Genomic DNA, 16,752 nt, shown 5'->3' on the forward strand with positions numbered 1-16,752 from the left:
CCATACCTTTAGCATACATAGTACAATTTCTATGATCTTGTCCAAACTGGATTATTGCATTGCGCTTCTGGCTGGACTTCCTGCTTGCACAATCAAACCTCTCCAGATGATCCAGAATGCGGCAGCAAGAATGGTCTTCAATGAACCGAAGAGAGCTCATGTAACTCCGCTCTTCATCAGGTTACACTGGCTCCCTGTTGCCGCCCGCATAAAGTTTAAAGCTATGCTCCTGGCCTACAAGACCACCACCGGGTCTGCACCATCGTATCTTCACTCGCTGCATAATGCAGACCTATGTTCCTGCCAGATCACTGCAGTCTGCAAAGAAACAACGACTAGTGGTACCATCACAAAAAGGAAAAAAGTCACTCTCCCGTACCTTCTCTGGATCTGTTCCACATTTGTGGAATGATCTACCAGCTGCTACAAGATCAGCACTCGGTTGCCATCTTTAAAAAACGCCTAAAAACGCATCTCTTCCGTCAACACATCGCTAATTGATTTATCTTAATTCTTTTCCCTTTCCTTCTTAAAAAAAATTAAAAAATTACTAACCTCACTATTCTTAGCTTTGTATACTGTGCTGGGCTTTAATGGACTAGTTTTGATGCACTTATGCACTTTGTTGCCTATGTTGTTATAATTGCTTCCAATGTTTCCTCATCTGTAAGTCGCTTTGGATAAAAGCGTCTGCTAAATGACTAAATGATCGCTGTGAAATGAAATCATATTAAAACTGTGTCAGCGCTCTGAACACCTACAAGATCACATTGCAAAAATAATTTTTGTCTTGTTTTTCAGTACAAATTGCTAAAAATTTTGGATCAAGATGCACTTTCTTATGAACAAAATTACTTAAGAAAAAAAGTCCTGTTTTTAGACAGAAATATGAAATTTCAGTGAATTTGTGCTTAAAACAAGGAAAAACATGTGCCAATGGGGTAAGAAACATAAACTTGAATTTAGTAATTAAGAAAAAGGTCAATCTTAATTCAAGATCATTTTTCTTACCCCATTGGCACATGTTTTGCATGTTTTAAGCACAAATTCACTGAAATATCATATATTATTTTTCTAAAAAACAAAACAGGTCATTTTGCTCATCAAGAAACTGCATCTTGATTCAAGAATCTTTGGTCCCACTTCAATATGGGGGCAATTCTCACTATTAACAAACCATTAACTACGACTTTTTCACCAATAAACTCTTCATTTATTGCTTATTAATAGTTCGTAAGGTAGTTAGGGTTAGGTATTGGGAAGGTTAGGGATGAATGGTCAGCATGACCATGATGGTCATGCAGAATATGTGCTTTATAGGTACTAATAAACAGAAGATATGCCAATAATAGGCATGTTAATAACAACTAGTTAATAATGAGAATGGCCCCCTATACTCAAGTGTTTTTGACATTTGTACTGGAAAACAAGACACAAATACTAAGTAAGAAAGTCTCACGTTTGAATTGTCAACAGAATTGTTTAAATCTTAAAGCGCAATTGCAGACAGGCACGCTCGAATGTCAACATAACCCAGGATATGTCGGATGCTAGTAGCAAGCGATCGTTTGGCACAGTTTCACTCCACAATAATGACATAAACTTGATAAGAGAAGCAGAGAACGCAACAGCACCTCCTACTGCCGAGGTAACTGACGATTGAAACGAGGATGGACACCCATGGCTGTATTTGGAAGAAATGTTTTTTCTCGTTAAAATGAAGAACTCTTCAAACCAGAAGAACATGTTTTTCTGTGTCTTTGGTGTGTTATAAGTTGCACATGCATGTATTAGACGCATACAAATTGCAAAAATGTAAGTATCGGAAAACAAAAGATGCATTTTATCACCCAGACCTGCCTGAAACGCCTCGTGTAGCCACACCCCCACAAATTTACGTTAGTTTGTGGTATGACTTGACTAAGACCGCCCAAATGTAATCACAAGGTGGGCGTACTTGTAAATCTTATTAAATCGTCGCTGCCGCAGCCATGTCTCGTAGACGCTGTGTGTTTCGTTGCTAAGAGAAAGCCTCTTTGTTTGCTCTTCCAGAAGACGAGACATTAAAAACGAATGGTTAGATTTTATTTACAATACTGTTCCAGAACAGTACAATCCGAATATTCAAGTGTGTGCAGCGCATTTCACGGATGAGAGAGATCAAGACTGGTTGTGCACGAAAGCTTTTGTTAAAAACCATTACAACTTCACAAGGACAGAATGGCAGTTTGACAGTCTCTCTGCAGATTCGAAGCCAGTAAGTATATTTTCATTTTAAAAGACTTTGTTAAGGACTAACTCAAGTTTTTTTAAATAATCAGCACGTTTCAGAGAGGCGGGGCAAAGAGGAGATACAAACATGCACGGTATGTGGAAAAGCCAGCGTTTTTAACCCTTATATCGTGTTTACACATTACATATTTGGTCTTATGGGGTCGGTTGTGACCTAGTGGTTAGAGCGTTGGGCTTGTGATCAGAAGGTTGCCTGTTGGAATCTCAGTGCCAGCGGGTCATGACTGAAGTGCCCTTGAGCAAGACACCTTACCCCTGATTGCTCTGCAGTAATGTGCCACTGGATAAAAGCGTCTGCCAAATGAGTAAATGTAAATGTTAAGGTTTTTTATCCTGACTATATTTCTTAAGTCTAAGGGCCCTATTTTCAGGAAGTGCACGACGCAGGTGTTCTGAGGCGTGTCCGAATCCACGTTTGCTAGTTTAACGGCGTGAAAACGGTCGGTGCGCTCCCGGGCACGTGATCTAAACGGGTTGTCCTGATGCTCTTAATGAGTGATGGGTGTAGCGTGCAGTAAACCAATCAGAGTGTAATCTTCCATTCCCTTAAAGAGGAAGTTGCGCTCGCGTCATGACGGATTCACTATTTACAAGAGCAAAGACTGGACGCTTCTCCAGCGAGGAAACGCATCTGCTTTTGCGAGAGGTTAAAGCGTGGGAGCAGATCTCTACAGGATAAGCCGGATTTTAATCTTTATGTACACAATAATAATCTTTTACATTGTAATCCATTATTCGTGGATTTCCAAATACGTAGTATATATATTTGGCATATTTGTGTGCTGCTGCGCTTCCCTCTTTGTAATAAGTACAGTGAAAACGCGTTGTGGACCCAGCCAGAGGTGTATTTTCTACTAACAGCTCTTTAAATAACATAATAAAATACATCAAAACCAATATTTGTAGTTAAAAAAATAGATTTATAGTTTGAATAAGAATTTAAATATGTGATTGTGAAACGTATGCCATAGGTGATCTCATTGGGAATCACCTAATAAAGCCTTGGAATACTTGAGTTTTAAGTCCGTTTTCTAACCATTAGGCCACAACTATCCTTGACCTTCCATCAGTGTTTCATTCCCGACACCTGTCCCTTGTTAATTATCCTTGTTAGTTTCCCCTATTTAGTACCCTTGTGTCTGCTGTCCTGTGCTCGTCTGTACTACCATACGGTCTGTTTTTCGAGTAACAGCCCTGTTCAGATTGTTCCCTAGCCTGCCTGCCTGCCTGCCTGCCTGCCTGCCTGCCTGCCTGCCTGCCTGCCTGCCTGCCTGCCTGCCTGCCTGCCTGCCTGCCTGCCTGCCTGCCTGCCTGCCTGCCTGCCTGCCTGCCTGCCTGCCTGCCTGCCTGCCTGCCTGCCTGCCTGCCTGCCTGCCTGCCTGCCTGCCTGCCTGCCTGCCTGCCTGCCTGCCTGCCTGCCTGCCTGCCTGCCTGCCTGCCTGCCTGCCTGCCTGCCTGCCTGCCTGCCTGCCTGCCTGCCTGCCTGCCTGCCTGCCTGCCTGCCTGCCTGCCTGCCTGCCTGCCTGCCTGCCTGCCTGCCTGCCTGCCTGCCTGCCTGCCTGCCTGCCTGCCTGCCTGCCTGCCTGCCTGCCTGCCTGCCTGCCTGCCTGCCTGCCTGCCTGCCTGCCTGCCTGCCTGCCTGCCTGCCTGCCTGCCTGCCTGCCTGCCTGCCTGCCTGCCTGCCTGCCTGCCTGCCTGCCTGCCTGCCTGCCTGCCTGCCTGCCTGCCTGCCTGCCTGCCTGCCTGCCTGCCTGCCTGCCTGCCTGCCTGCCTGCCTGCCTGCCTGCCTGCCTGCCTGCCTGCCTGCCTGCCTGCCTGCCTGCCTGCCTGTTTGTAGTTGAGTTTGAAATACTGGAGAGACAAGTTTAGCCAAGTGACACTTTTTTGGTACAAGTAGCTTTTTATAGTGTCACATTACTGCAGAGCAATCAGGGGTAAGGTGTCTTGCTCAAGGGCACTTCAGTCATGTCCTGCTGGCACTGAGATTCCAACCGGCAAACTTCTGCTCACAAGCCCAACGCTCTAAGCACAGGAGGATCTCAGCATTTGTAAAGGGTATCAAATGTTTTTTTACTGATTATATCAGTGTAGGTTCACACTTTCGTTCAGTGAGTCTTATTTCATTTTTGGAATTGTGCACAGTCAACCAAATGTGTTAAGGGAAAGTTATAATTTAATTCTGTGAATGCCTCTGCAAAGTACGTATTTGTGAGAGTGTGCAGCTCTGAACAGTTTCAGATCTCTGTCTAATTAATTTCATTGCAGGAATGGGTTAGATTTCCAAAAACCTGCAGCACTTGGACAAGCAAAAGTTTATATCTGCTTAGGGTTAGACCTTGAGCTCTTTCACGTCAAAGACCGCTTTGTGAATATGTATTTATAAAGATCATGTTTAAAGACCAGCTGTAAATATGTAATTTTATATTCAAAAAGAGTTTTCCCTCAAGTATGGAGGTGCTTGAAAAGGTATTAAGTTGCCTTCTATGTGGTGGGAGGGACACATTTGCTTAAGGTAAAACGCAATTCATAAATCAAACCTCGAGGGTTTTTTCTCATGGAAGGTTTGCATTTGTTACAAATGAGTTAATAAAATACTTCAAATCAATATTTTATGTTAAATCACTTTTGAGGTGAGTAGCCTTGTAATAAGCAGGATAATGCACATGGTAGCCAGTTTTCATCAGAAAATAAACCCCTTCAGTGTGATACAAGACCCTCTTGCATCAGTCATTATCACATCGTCTGGGTTTATTCATCCAATAACAACTGGTTGCCTGTACATGATCTCCAATTTACATGTTCGTGCATGTAATATATCAGGAAGCAAGCAATACGCACATGGCGACAGGGAGGTTAGGGCAGTGCATAAATTCAGTTGCTTCTGCAGTTTTCCCAAATATTTGAATCACGTGCAAATCAGCCAATGACTTTACAGATGTTTCCTAGTAGAATGATTTGACTCCACCTCCCCAATATAAAACTAGTTCAATATTTGCGAGACGGCTCCCTCCTGTGGTGGGAACAGACTAAACATGTGATAAACATTAAGTTTTTAAATATATAGTTAGTCTTATTTAGAAAAATATACAGATGTTAAGCTTATGAGTGATTAATTTGTCAGTGTATTTTTACCTCTCTGGAGGGGATTAAGAAAGCTTCATTACCCTAATAATGAGAAATCACATTTCAAACATTGCTTAGACACAGACATAATTTAGTCATAAGATGCTGATCAAGACAACTGTGCTAAGTGAGGAATGTTTGTCCTTAAAAAGGACATTTTATTCTCGGTTTTGTTTTCAAACAAAAACTCAGTCCAAGGCACCATCTGCAGCAAGAAAGTCTGCTGGGAGAGAACTGGACCCACGTGGGTGAACAAATAGCCGGGAGATGACCCGACCCGTCGATGACTCGTACAGAGAGAAATAGACCCACTGCGAGAGAGGTGCCTGGGTGTCAACTGCTGGGAGGTCCAGGACACCAACGGGAACTACTGGGCACATAAGAGAGCTGACAGAGAAAGTGCTAACCCACTGGAGTAACTATCAACAGGTCATGCCTAAACTGTGGCTAGGAGACCAATGGCAGTAACTCGACATGCTACTATGTGGCAGTCAGAACAGGCAATAACCCAAAACGGTCTGACACAACACAAGCAAACATAATTTCAGCAGATGTAAAAGAGAACAACAAATAGAGGCTAAGAAGTCTTCAAACTTAGAGCACCCTTTCTTTACAGGATAAAGAGCATTTTAAATCACATGGATTCATTTGACTAATGTATTTCAATATTATTAGTGCTCTATTGAATATTTCCACCAAACACTACAAACCCTTGTCACACTCGCCTGTGGCAGCTCACTAGGAATTCATTTAATGGAACTGCTCTTGAGGAATGCATAAACTTAGCTCATAAGGTACTGGAATATTTAAGTTGTTTACGTTTTTATTTTATCGTGGGAGAAACTTATAGCTGGAAGATTTAACATAAGATACAAAAACATGCTGCAGATAAGAGAGCTTGATCAAATGATTTCAGTCATTAATTAGTTACGAGCCAAACGGAAAGAACAAATCAAAGAAACAAACACAAATAAAAAAAAGATACAAACATATGCTAAGAAAATAAGCTATAAACCCAATCATTACATTTACATATTATATGTGTATTTGTCTTATTTGCTCTCAACTTCTGGCAGGAGTGGAATTTCCTTTCACGGTTTTCTTAAGATGATGATAATTGGGTAAAATCTTCATTAGGAAATCCAGCTGCAGCGTCTGAGGCTTTAAATGAAGAAAGTAACAGTTAAAAGAATGTCTGATTCACACAGTTTATATTTAGGAGAAACACGCATTACCTGCGGCCTTTCAGTCTGCACGCGTCTCAGACACTCTGAGCCGTAGATCACAGTGTTCTCTGGAATCACTTCACATGTGTTCACCTGACAGCACGCACCCACGATACAGCCGCTAGTCAGCATCACGTTCCTGCCCACTTCAGCTGAAAACACAACAACACTTATCACATGAACACTGTTTCTGTGGGCAAATCAATTTGTTATTCCAGTCACAACATCCAGTGCATCACAAGAATAATTCACCATCAATGTCCACTCCAATGTCAGTAACTTATGACCAACTATACACAGCGGCGTATCTAGGGTATGGCCATGGGGGCACTTGCCCCCTTCTGAAAGATGATTGTACCCCCGGTGTGTCCCCACCCTACTAATTGCCTGCGAGGCTTTTGATCACAATCTGATTTTGTCTGTGTAAGTAACAACGTAAGTTTATCTACTTCTTACTTCACATGACACAAGCAGTGAACTCTTCATTTACAGAGCACAAGTTTTTCCATTCCGTGGTCGTGGCGCAATTTTTCTATCGTTTTTATATGTAAGCATGCGCTAGGCTAGACGTACGTGTTTGGCCTCTAGCGTGTGTCACCTGAACAGCAGCTGACTGTACCACAAGAATAGCAATTGCAAGTTTGCATTACATTATTTTAAATACAATTACGTACAAATCTCTTTAGAAATGCGATCATGTTTCCCTCATGTGCAGAATATAACATGCTGTATTTATTTAGTTTTAACTGTTTCTTTGAAGGTAATGAGGAAGAGGATTGGTCTCTATCCTTTTACAGGTGCGCTTTTTGCCTCACAGAAAGTGTTAAAACATTTTAAAGCATATGTCAATGTTATTTTAATCAATATTAATAATGATTAATAATTGCAATCACTTTGGTTATCTATATTGCCAAATAACGTAGTCTACCTTTTGTGAAAAAAAAGTATTGCCTAAGACTATTTGAGAAATCATTTGATGAATCCTGCATTGTAAATTGAAAGAATAAGGATTTTGTGTACTGTTATGTAATCATGACATAACACCAAACATACGGGGCCTTTTTAAGCATTTGTGGGACCCCAAATATGCGCCTTTTTACTTTTGCAGCTCTAATTTGTCTGCTTCCTCAAAGTGCACAACCCTTTTTAGTTTACATTTACACATTTGGCAGACGCTTTTATCCAAAGTGACCTACATTGCATGATACCATAGATTGTATCGGAGTATGTGCAATCCCCTGGGATGGAACCCATGACCTTGACGTTGCTAGCGCCTGATCATACCACTGAGCTACAAGAAAGATAGTTTACCGCCAGTTAAAGTGGCATTTAGCAAATACAAATCAAATGATGAATTCCCAAAGAAAAAATATATTCACAAATGAATTTAGATCTGGGATTATACTCTCATTTTATAAATAAACTGTGCCAGCTTTCTGTGTACCTTCTAGTAGTTTACCACCTTTTATGCATTTTAAACTGGGAAAACAAATGTCACCAAATCTCTTAAAATGATAGTTCACCCAAAAATAACAATTCGTTTTCTCACTCTCTTGTCATTTAAATCATTTATGACTTTCTTTCTTCCGCAGAACAGAATAGAAGATATTTTGAAGAAAGTTGGTAAACAATCAGCACTGGACCCCATTCACTTCTGTTGTATGGACACAAAACCAATGCCAGTGAATGGGGTCCAGTGCTGTTCGTTTACCAACTTTCTTCAAAATATCTTCTTTTTTGTTCTGCGGAAGAAGGGTAAACAATCACTTTAAAGGAGTTGTTCACTTGACAAATTTTCAATTTAATTTCTCATTTAAAGTGATTGTTCACCAAAAGATTTAAATTAAGTACAAAGTTGTTACTCACCTTTAGATTCGATAACATTGTTATCCCCAATTTTCAAAGCCTGAGATACTGAAAAATATGCAAGATAGCTTCAAGTTGAATATGACACAAATATAAGCTTCAAGTCATTCTAACAGTTTGATCAAATAAAAATGTACCACAGCCAACTTCAAAGACGTTATTGACGCCGACGGTCATGACTTTGGGTTCCACACAGTCACTGTCAGGCAGAATGTTCTCAGGATAGCTGCACATACAAGCATTTGATTATTTGTCGTACACATAAGACACGATAGACTCGACTAGAAAGAGATGGCTTACCTGTTAATAATCAGTGCTTGCTCTTCGATAAGGTTTCCCTCTCCTATCACGATGGGTCCAGCTTCCGCAATTATCCGAGCTTTCGGGTGAACAACAGTTCTTGGTCCTAAAGCAGATATGAATTTGGGGTTGTTTTGTCGAGTAACCGGTCATAGTGTGCTAAACTCTGAACATAATCACAGCCGAAGGCTGTTGTTTGCCATGACACGCAATGAAATTACTCTTTTCACATTTGCACTCAGCCTCAGTACCAGCAGGGATTGTAGGTGGGGGGAGTGAATGATCAGCACTCTCCACCACCTTCAATACCACGGCTGAGGTGAGTCTCTTGAGCAAGGCACCGATCCCCCAACTGAGCTCACTGCCCCTGGCTGTATGTGTTACTCACTGCTGTGTGTGTCCACTTGGATGGGTTAAATGCAGAGCAACACCTTACTTGGCTAGACTTCACTTATTGTCTCTTTGTCCTATTCCGGGGCAGTCTGGGCAAAATGGTTGGAAAGTCAGACTCGTGATCAGAAGGTAGCGAATGAGTGCCCTTGAGCAAGGCATCATACCCCTGTTTGTGTGTTCACTACTATTGGATGGGTTAAATGAAGAGGTCACATTGTCAACATAAATGACGAATAGGTAACCTTCACACTATTTTCTGAACAAATATACATAAAAAGTCTGCTAGCATTCATACCTGACGTAAATGGGGCATCAAGATATGAACTAGATTGGGCTAAATAGTCAAAAACTGTGCATTTCTCTGTCTGTAAAGGAGGCACTTTTGACATGTCCTTAGACGGATTACTTGTGTTTCCACCCTTACAAGCAAAGGTTTTGTTGCACTTGTGGCAACGAGCATTGTCACTGTCAGCATAAACATTGGTGAAGTATAACCACACTTTTGAACATTTAGTTCTCTCTGCTATCGTCACGAATTAAGAGCATCTTTCTTCTGTGTGGCTGATCGTGTGTGTGCGCTGTGTAGACACAAACTGTGCAAAAGATGTGACACAGCACATGTGACGTGCTGCCTCGCACGCTCTGCTGGGAATAACGAATATTTATGTGCCAAAGACTAAATTCTTGGTGTTATTGAAAATTAGAAACTTTCGTTGAGATAAAATGTGCAAGATAACGTTAATGTAGCAATAACATATACGATTTATTTTCCCCTGAGGACCGAAAGCAGAACCAATGAGGCCGGAGCTTATTGATGCTCCGGTCTTTCATATTTTTGCCGTTTAATACCAGGTTTCGACACCCATCCTTAAACCATACTGTCTTGTAACATGCCATAACATATCGATCAAAAATCATTCAAGATTATATGTTTTGCTACATAATGGTATTAAGTATGTACTGTAGGCCAGATGTGGACCTGCGCATAATAATCTAGGGTTGCAAATATATAGGAATTTCCTTAAAGAACAATCAGCATGCAAGAGTGTATCACATTAGTTCAAACAGATTACGATGTTATATAATGATGTCATCTTTCATGACATCATCATTTACAGACTTAAAGTAAGTGAAGTTCAGGGCTACCGATTGTAACATCTCCTCTGATCTCACTCTCCACACAGACCACAGCACCCGCAGCGATCTTCACACTGAAAAAGAACAAAAAACTCATATTAACAAACCCTGTAGATGCCCAAAGAAGAGAGTGTGAGGCTACACAGTAAAACTGCATTTAATGCTCTGAAAATGTGACATTCAGTGGCCTCACAATGTCTCTGGACACTTATAAATAACTAAAGATATTCACACTGAGATTGTATATCTGCTGAAACTAAACACACCTACATGCAGAATTTGATTTTAGTCATTTGTTTAACAGTTTATTTATTCCTTTACCAAAGCTATTCATATTTTCAACAAAATTTGAAATAAAACAATAAATCCCTGCGGGTATTATCTGTGTAATAACGTGTAAGTGCATTTCATGTTTACAAATATAAATATTAAAACCAAACGCGTTTCGTGGGTGTGTCTGATATTCAACTAGATGAATCATTACTCGAGATGGATGTGTCAACTACTAACAACGACATATGTTGTGCTTTAAACTTGTAACAGATAAATGAGCAACTTTAACGTTTAAACATCTGTACCTTTTTTGGACGCTTTGTTTTGCGATCTGATCCGCCATGTTCACGCGTTCGATGTTGTCATGTGCAATTGTTGATGTCTGATCCTCTCTGACTGAGAAGCGCAATGAGCGATTAATGATGTCTGACGGTCTCGCTGGCCAAAGTCCCTGCGAAGAAAGTCACTTCAATCTGGCGCCATATTCACAGCGTCGCCGGGCCGGAAACACGGTTTCTGTATAGGGTTTTACTCATTTTCTCGATTGCTGCGGTGCCTATTGTTAGATTTATAAAGCCCAAGTAATGAATGAATAAGTGTAGCCTATGTGTGGTTTTACTGCTCACAGCTGGCTAAATGTGGAGGAAGGGGATTTATTCTAAGCTAAACCTTTTCAATACCTTATTTGGTTTTAACATGTGTCTTATTGTGCACTTTATAAAGACGTGTCTTCCTTGAAATGAATGAGATCAATAGCTTAATGCCTCTGTGTCTTGTTTTTGTGCTCCCAGATCTGCAGAAGAATTGTCTCGCAAGATCCAACCTATTTATGATTTTAATGGTGATCCAAAACACAGAAAGTGTCAATGAAATTTAGTGTTCGAAAGGAATCTGAAATGTTACACCTATAGATATCCATAAGTAGCAGCACACAGTGTTTGTTTCCCAGTTGTGGTTCTGTTGTCATGGCAGGACTTGACATATCTTGCATCCAGGTTTGAGCTAATCTCCTAGTATATACAAAAGCTTGTGCTTTTGTTCAATCTGGTTAAAGCCTTTGTGTAAATTTGTTAATTGGGGAAAGATGTCTCTCTAATGCTTTCCTGTAGCTCAGTGTTAAGAGCATGGCGTTAACAACACAAGGTTGTGTGTTGGATCCAAGAGGATTGCAGATACCTATGTATAAATGTAAAGGATAATGCAATGCAAGTCACTTTGGATAAAAGCATCTGCCAAATGTAAATGTAATGTGTGTGTTTGTGCATGAAGATAAAAAGTGCAGCTCTGTCTCCACTTGGTTTTTTATGCGATGTGGAGACAGTCTCTTGTTTTTCGTCACTACAGTGAGGTTGTGGTCTGTACATGGTCACTTTATATTCTCTGTTTAATGACAGACAGATTGCATTCCAGTTTGCTTTGGTCAGCTGTTGCTTCTGTCCAGTGTTTGAGATATTTTTATTTTTCTCATTTGGTTAAGTCTGGCTGGGGTTCGGTTGGACATGTTTTGGGGTGTAGAGTTAGTTTTGTGATCAGTTGCATGTATTTGACTGAAACTTCAGAATTGTCAGCAAGATGCCGTCTGAAAAGTGCAGTAAACGTCAACAGAATAGTGGTTGATGTATGCTTGACAACAGACAGAATGTCACAGTACAATTCACTATTTCTATTTATTTAAATTGTGCTTTTCACAAAACAGATTACTGTGCAACAAAAGCAAATGTGTTACTGTGTGCGTAAATGCATTAATACAGTGTAAAATAAATCAATGTTAAGCAACGTTTGCACTGTATAAAATTAATAATGAAATATAAATGACAAATTAAAATGAATAGTAATAAAAAAACAGCACAACCAGAGAAACATACAGCATACAATCAGAATTAAGAATGATTGTCAGAATTAGGATTTCATTGTGCTAACTCAACACAGTTTGTCTAAACATGAACATTATGCTAAACTGGGTAAGAAAATATTGCTGAAGAATCTGTGAATCAGTTCATTTTTTCATTCATGGGTTTGATCAGAAGGCCAAAACAACATGCATGTGTTTAGAGATCACCGTACAACTGACTCCAGGATCGAATGTTAGTAAAAAACTCACAACTTTATTTACTTGAGCAATACAATTGCTTGAATTGTTTTCCCCTACATGCAAGTCGTTTTGGATAAAAGCAATTGTTAACATCGGAGCAGAATGATTTGACCAGTTCAAGAATCTTCACAGCAGTGTAATAAAAATGAACTAGATTGAGATAAAAGTGCTTAAGGATCAAATTTCCAATCCATCTTATTCAATCTTCTGCAAGCTCATCCACAGATCTAAAGTTTTAAGCAACTCTGTAAGCAGTCATGCGATAGTAGGTCTGACCGTGGCTGCGAGCAGCCCACACCAGCAGCACTGCAGCCATCATTTGAAGAGGAGATGCGATGAGCGCCAGATAAAGCGACCAGCCCAGTGTAGCATCTACATGATCTGGAAACACAGACACACGGTGCAGCAGATCCATTCCAGCCAAGAAACAGCACACGGTAGCCAGAGAACACAAGCCTTAAAATAAAGATATAAAACATTTAATCCTGTGCAAAAGTTACAGAAGAACAAAATAAAAATCAGTAACACAAACCGGAATGAATAAACTGTATATTCTGACAATACATTTGTTACCTGCAAGCAGATGCAACAACCCGATGAAGAGCACTGGAGTGAGACTGCCACACAAACATGCACAAAAACCCAGCAAACCGCTCAGAACCACTAAACCCAGAGACACCAGCGGAAGGAGAAACTGACATCGCCACAGATCTGCAGGACAGAGTTAAAACACTGTGTTCATCTATAGCAGCAGAACTGTGTGTCCAATCATATTGTGTGTGTGCCCACGTCAGAGTCCTGTTCAATACACCAATCGATCGATACGATTAAACTATCTGATGAATACATTTACAGATAATCTGCGGGTCACACGAAATCAGAACCGTAGAGCACGATCCGTACGGTGTTTCAGATAAGAGTATCGAGTCTTCACTATAGCTGTCCATCGGTTGCACGTGATTGGCTACAATGATCAATGCTGCAATTAGAAACCAGCTCTTCAGACAGAGCTTGAACGCCTCAGCTGAAGTGAGTCTTGACCACTACTGGATCCGCGTTCTGCCCGCGCTTATTATTTCCAGACCCACAAATGACAGTTGAATAATTAGCGGTTAGCCCAACGGGTAGGTCTACCCGCCCACGTGATCTGGCCCGCCTATACTTACAGGTTCGAATTGTGTCTTCTCCACTGTTGTGATTTCCTGGTTCTTTGTATTTTGGTGTGAATTGCTGTGAGGGAGTAAAAGTCACACACTTCAGAAGCATCTTTGGATCTGAAAGCACAAATAAATCCAAGTTAATATTTTACCTGTCAAAATCAAACAGAGGTCAAATAAAATTCCACATCAGATGTCAAACAGGTTTTATGTTATGTTAAAACTTAAATATCGAAACGAACAGAGGACTAACATGTTAATACGAAGGTAGGGATGCATACATCTACACTGCCAATGAAACAATTGGAGAGTGCAATGCACAGTGATGCATAAACTATGATGTTTTTCTAACAAAGTAAACAAACAAATTGGTTTCCACATCTCTTTACACCCTGTTCTACTGTCTCCATGTTTCCATTTTTATTTTTGTGGTAAACGTGTAACAGTGTTTTTTGGTGTATTGATAACTATTTGCAAAACCATGGTTTTACTACAGTAACACTGTTTTTTAATGGCAGTAAAAAGCATTAACAAACTCTCCCTTTGCTATTTGTGAGAATATATGTCTGTGTTTTAGTCACAGAGACAGCAGCAATGCAAGTTTCCTGATTCGCAGCCAGACAACAGCCATCATTAACATGGTGTCTAATGGCATTGAAATACCAACATCTCTACCTGCTTCTTTGTACCAGTGCGCATCGGTGGGCGTCTGAACGCATCTCCACCATAGTCCGATCGTGCCGTTCATGCGGAACATCGCGTCGCTCGCGGTTTTCTCATCAAAATCTCCGTCCAGAAACTCGTCCTGCAGCGCGCGCAGCTCCGTGGCGTTGGACTCCGCGCGCACCGGAGGGCTCGTGTAACGGTACCAGTGCGGCGAACCCACCGAAACTGAGAGATACACGGACGCCAGGACGCTTAAAACACCGGCGATGACCAGAGCTGTGGCGTGTCGGTTATCCACCATCATGCCTCAGTGTTCAATGCTGTAATCCAGCAAGCGTTGGTTTGGACGCGTTTGTTTTGTGGTTATTTCGTGCCCTAATTTTCGCCAATCTGCTTCACGCCATCTGTCAGCATGAGAATAATCAACAAAAGTCTCCGTCTGTTAGTTTATGTGCTAATCCGAGGTAGAGCGGGAATATGGTGAATTTATGATAAATACTAAAGGATTGTTTGGACGCAGTTTGTGCAGAAATCCAATTGCAGCGCTGTAGCAGGTGCTTATGGGTAATGCAGTTTTCTACTTGTGTATCGACGCAGCTGAATCTAAAAATCGACTACACAAGATAAACTAACAAACGAAATGTACATTCAGCTAATATGAACCGATTGTATCTGTTTATCCGTCAATAAAGAGATTTTGAAAGCCCATTGGCCTAAAATGTTGCCTCTGATAATGATTGGTTATGAAAGCAGAAGGCGGGGTTTAGACAGGGGTTTAAACTGTCCTGCATCAGCTCTTCTTCCATTTGATTGGTTTGTGTGTTTGTTCTTGTTGGTGGCTGCAATTGGCTCATGTCGTGTGTGATTAACTCAAAATGACACTTTGATGCGATGTTGGTGTTATAGTGGATACAATTATTTAATTTTTACATGTTTATATTAGTTTCTGGCTTTTTGAATGTTTAATGCTTCTTTGTGGCTCTCCCAGTGAAAAGTTCATTTTTGACAGCTTAACTGTAATTGCTTCAACTCCTGCAGATCCTCATAAAGTAACTCACATGTGTTCCTAACAATAAAAGGGCGCAGTAATTTAGAGCTGAGGAAAATAAATGGATGTAATGTAGCTTTTTCTTCTGGGTACAATGTTAAGCTGTTTATTTATATCGTAAATTATTGTTTTATATTTTTGGAAATATGCACTAAGGTGGCAGAGTGTGTTTAAATGTAATTGTCTAGCTGTGACTCTAACCATTGCCTGAATGTTTAAAAATCGCGTTGACATTTTTTCTGAATTGTGGTTGCAGGAGCATTATAAAAATCAGGATCTATTATTTGTTTTCCAGTAATAATGTTATATTCCTTTACTTCACTCACTACATTGACCTGAACTTTACTATCTAACAAATGTAACCCTGTAAGTAACAAAGTTTGATTTCAATCAGTTTTTTGTGCTTTCAGTCTCTGAAGATGTTTCTACAGGTCTGATGAGAGATAGTGAAGATGTTTCTACATGTCTGATGAGAGAGTGAAGATGTTTCCACAGGTCTGATGAGAGAGAGTGAAGATGTTTCTACAGGTCTGATGAGAGAGTGAAGATGTTTCCACAGGTCTGATGAGAGAGAGTGAAGATGTTTCTACAGGTCTGATGAGAGAGTGAAGATGTTTCCACAGGTCTGATGAGAGAGAGTGAAGATGTTTCTACAGGTCTGATGAGAGAGAGAGAAGATGTTTCTACAGGTCTGATGAGAGAGAGAGAAGATGTTTCTACAGGTCTGATGATAGAGTGAAGATGTTTCCACAGGTCTGATGAGAGAGAGTGAAGATGTTTCTACAGGTCTGATGAGAGAGTGAAGATGTTTCCACAGGTCTGATGAGAGAGAGAGAAGATGTTTCTACAGGTCTGATGAGATAGTGAAGATGTTTCCACAGGTCTGATGAGAGAGAGAGAAGATGTTTCCACAGGTCTGATGAGAGAGAGTGAAGATGTTTCTACAGGTCTGATGAGAGAGTGAAGATGTTCCACAGGTCTGATGAGAGAGAGAGAAGATGTTTCTACAGGTCTGATGATAGAGTGAAGATGTTTCCACAGGTCTGATGAGAGAGAGTGAAGATGTTTCTACAGGTCTGATGAGAGAGTGAAGATGTTTCCACAGGTCTGATGAGAGAGAGAGAAGATGTTTCTACAGGTCTGATGAGATAGTGAAGATGTTTCCACAGGTCTGATGAG

General features: G+C 40.7%; 2 protein-coding genes across 2 annotated transcripts; both read right to left on the bottom strand.

Annotated features, from left to right (window-relative positions):
• Window positions 1–4,420: 4,420 nt before the first annotated feature.
• Window positions 4,421–11,112, bottom strand: dctn6 (dynactin subunit 6). The gene is made up of 7 exons (XM_079457986.1): window positions 10,916–11,112; window positions 10,347–10,411; window positions 8,808–8,913; window positions 8,645–8,733; window positions 8,508–8,555; window positions 6,651–6,793; window positions 4,421–6,576 (listed from the first exon to the last, which is right to left on the bottom strand). Exons 1-7 carry the CDS (start codon window positions 10,951–10,953, stop codon window positions 6,478–6,480), a joined length of 588 nt encoding a protein of 195 aa, XP_079314112.1. The 5' UTR covers window positions 10,954–11,112; the 3' UTR covers window positions 4,421–6,477.
• Window positions 11,113–12,168: 1,056 nt separating this feature from the next.
• cldnd1a (claudin domain containing 1a) lies at window positions 12,169–15,277 on the bottom strand. Its single transcript, XM_079466929.1, has 4 exons — window positions 14,535–15,277; window positions 13,869–13,976; window positions 13,276–13,413; window positions 12,169–13,158 (listed from the first exon to the last, which is right to left on the bottom strand). Exons 1-4 carry the CDS (start codon window positions 14,827–14,829, stop codon window positions 12,938–12,940), a joined length of 762 nt encoding a protein of 253 aa, XP_079323055.1. The 5' UTR covers window positions 14,830–15,277; the 3' UTR covers window positions 12,169–12,937.
• Window positions 15,278–16,752: the final 1,475 nt, after the last annotated feature.

Source organism: Barbatula barbatula, assembly GCF_947034865.1.
Source record: "Barbatula barbatula genome assembly, chromosome: 1".
Classification (NCBI taxonomy): domain Eukaryota; kingdom Metazoa; phylum Chordata; class Actinopteri; order Cypriniformes; family Nemacheilidae; genus Barbatula; species Barbatula barbatula.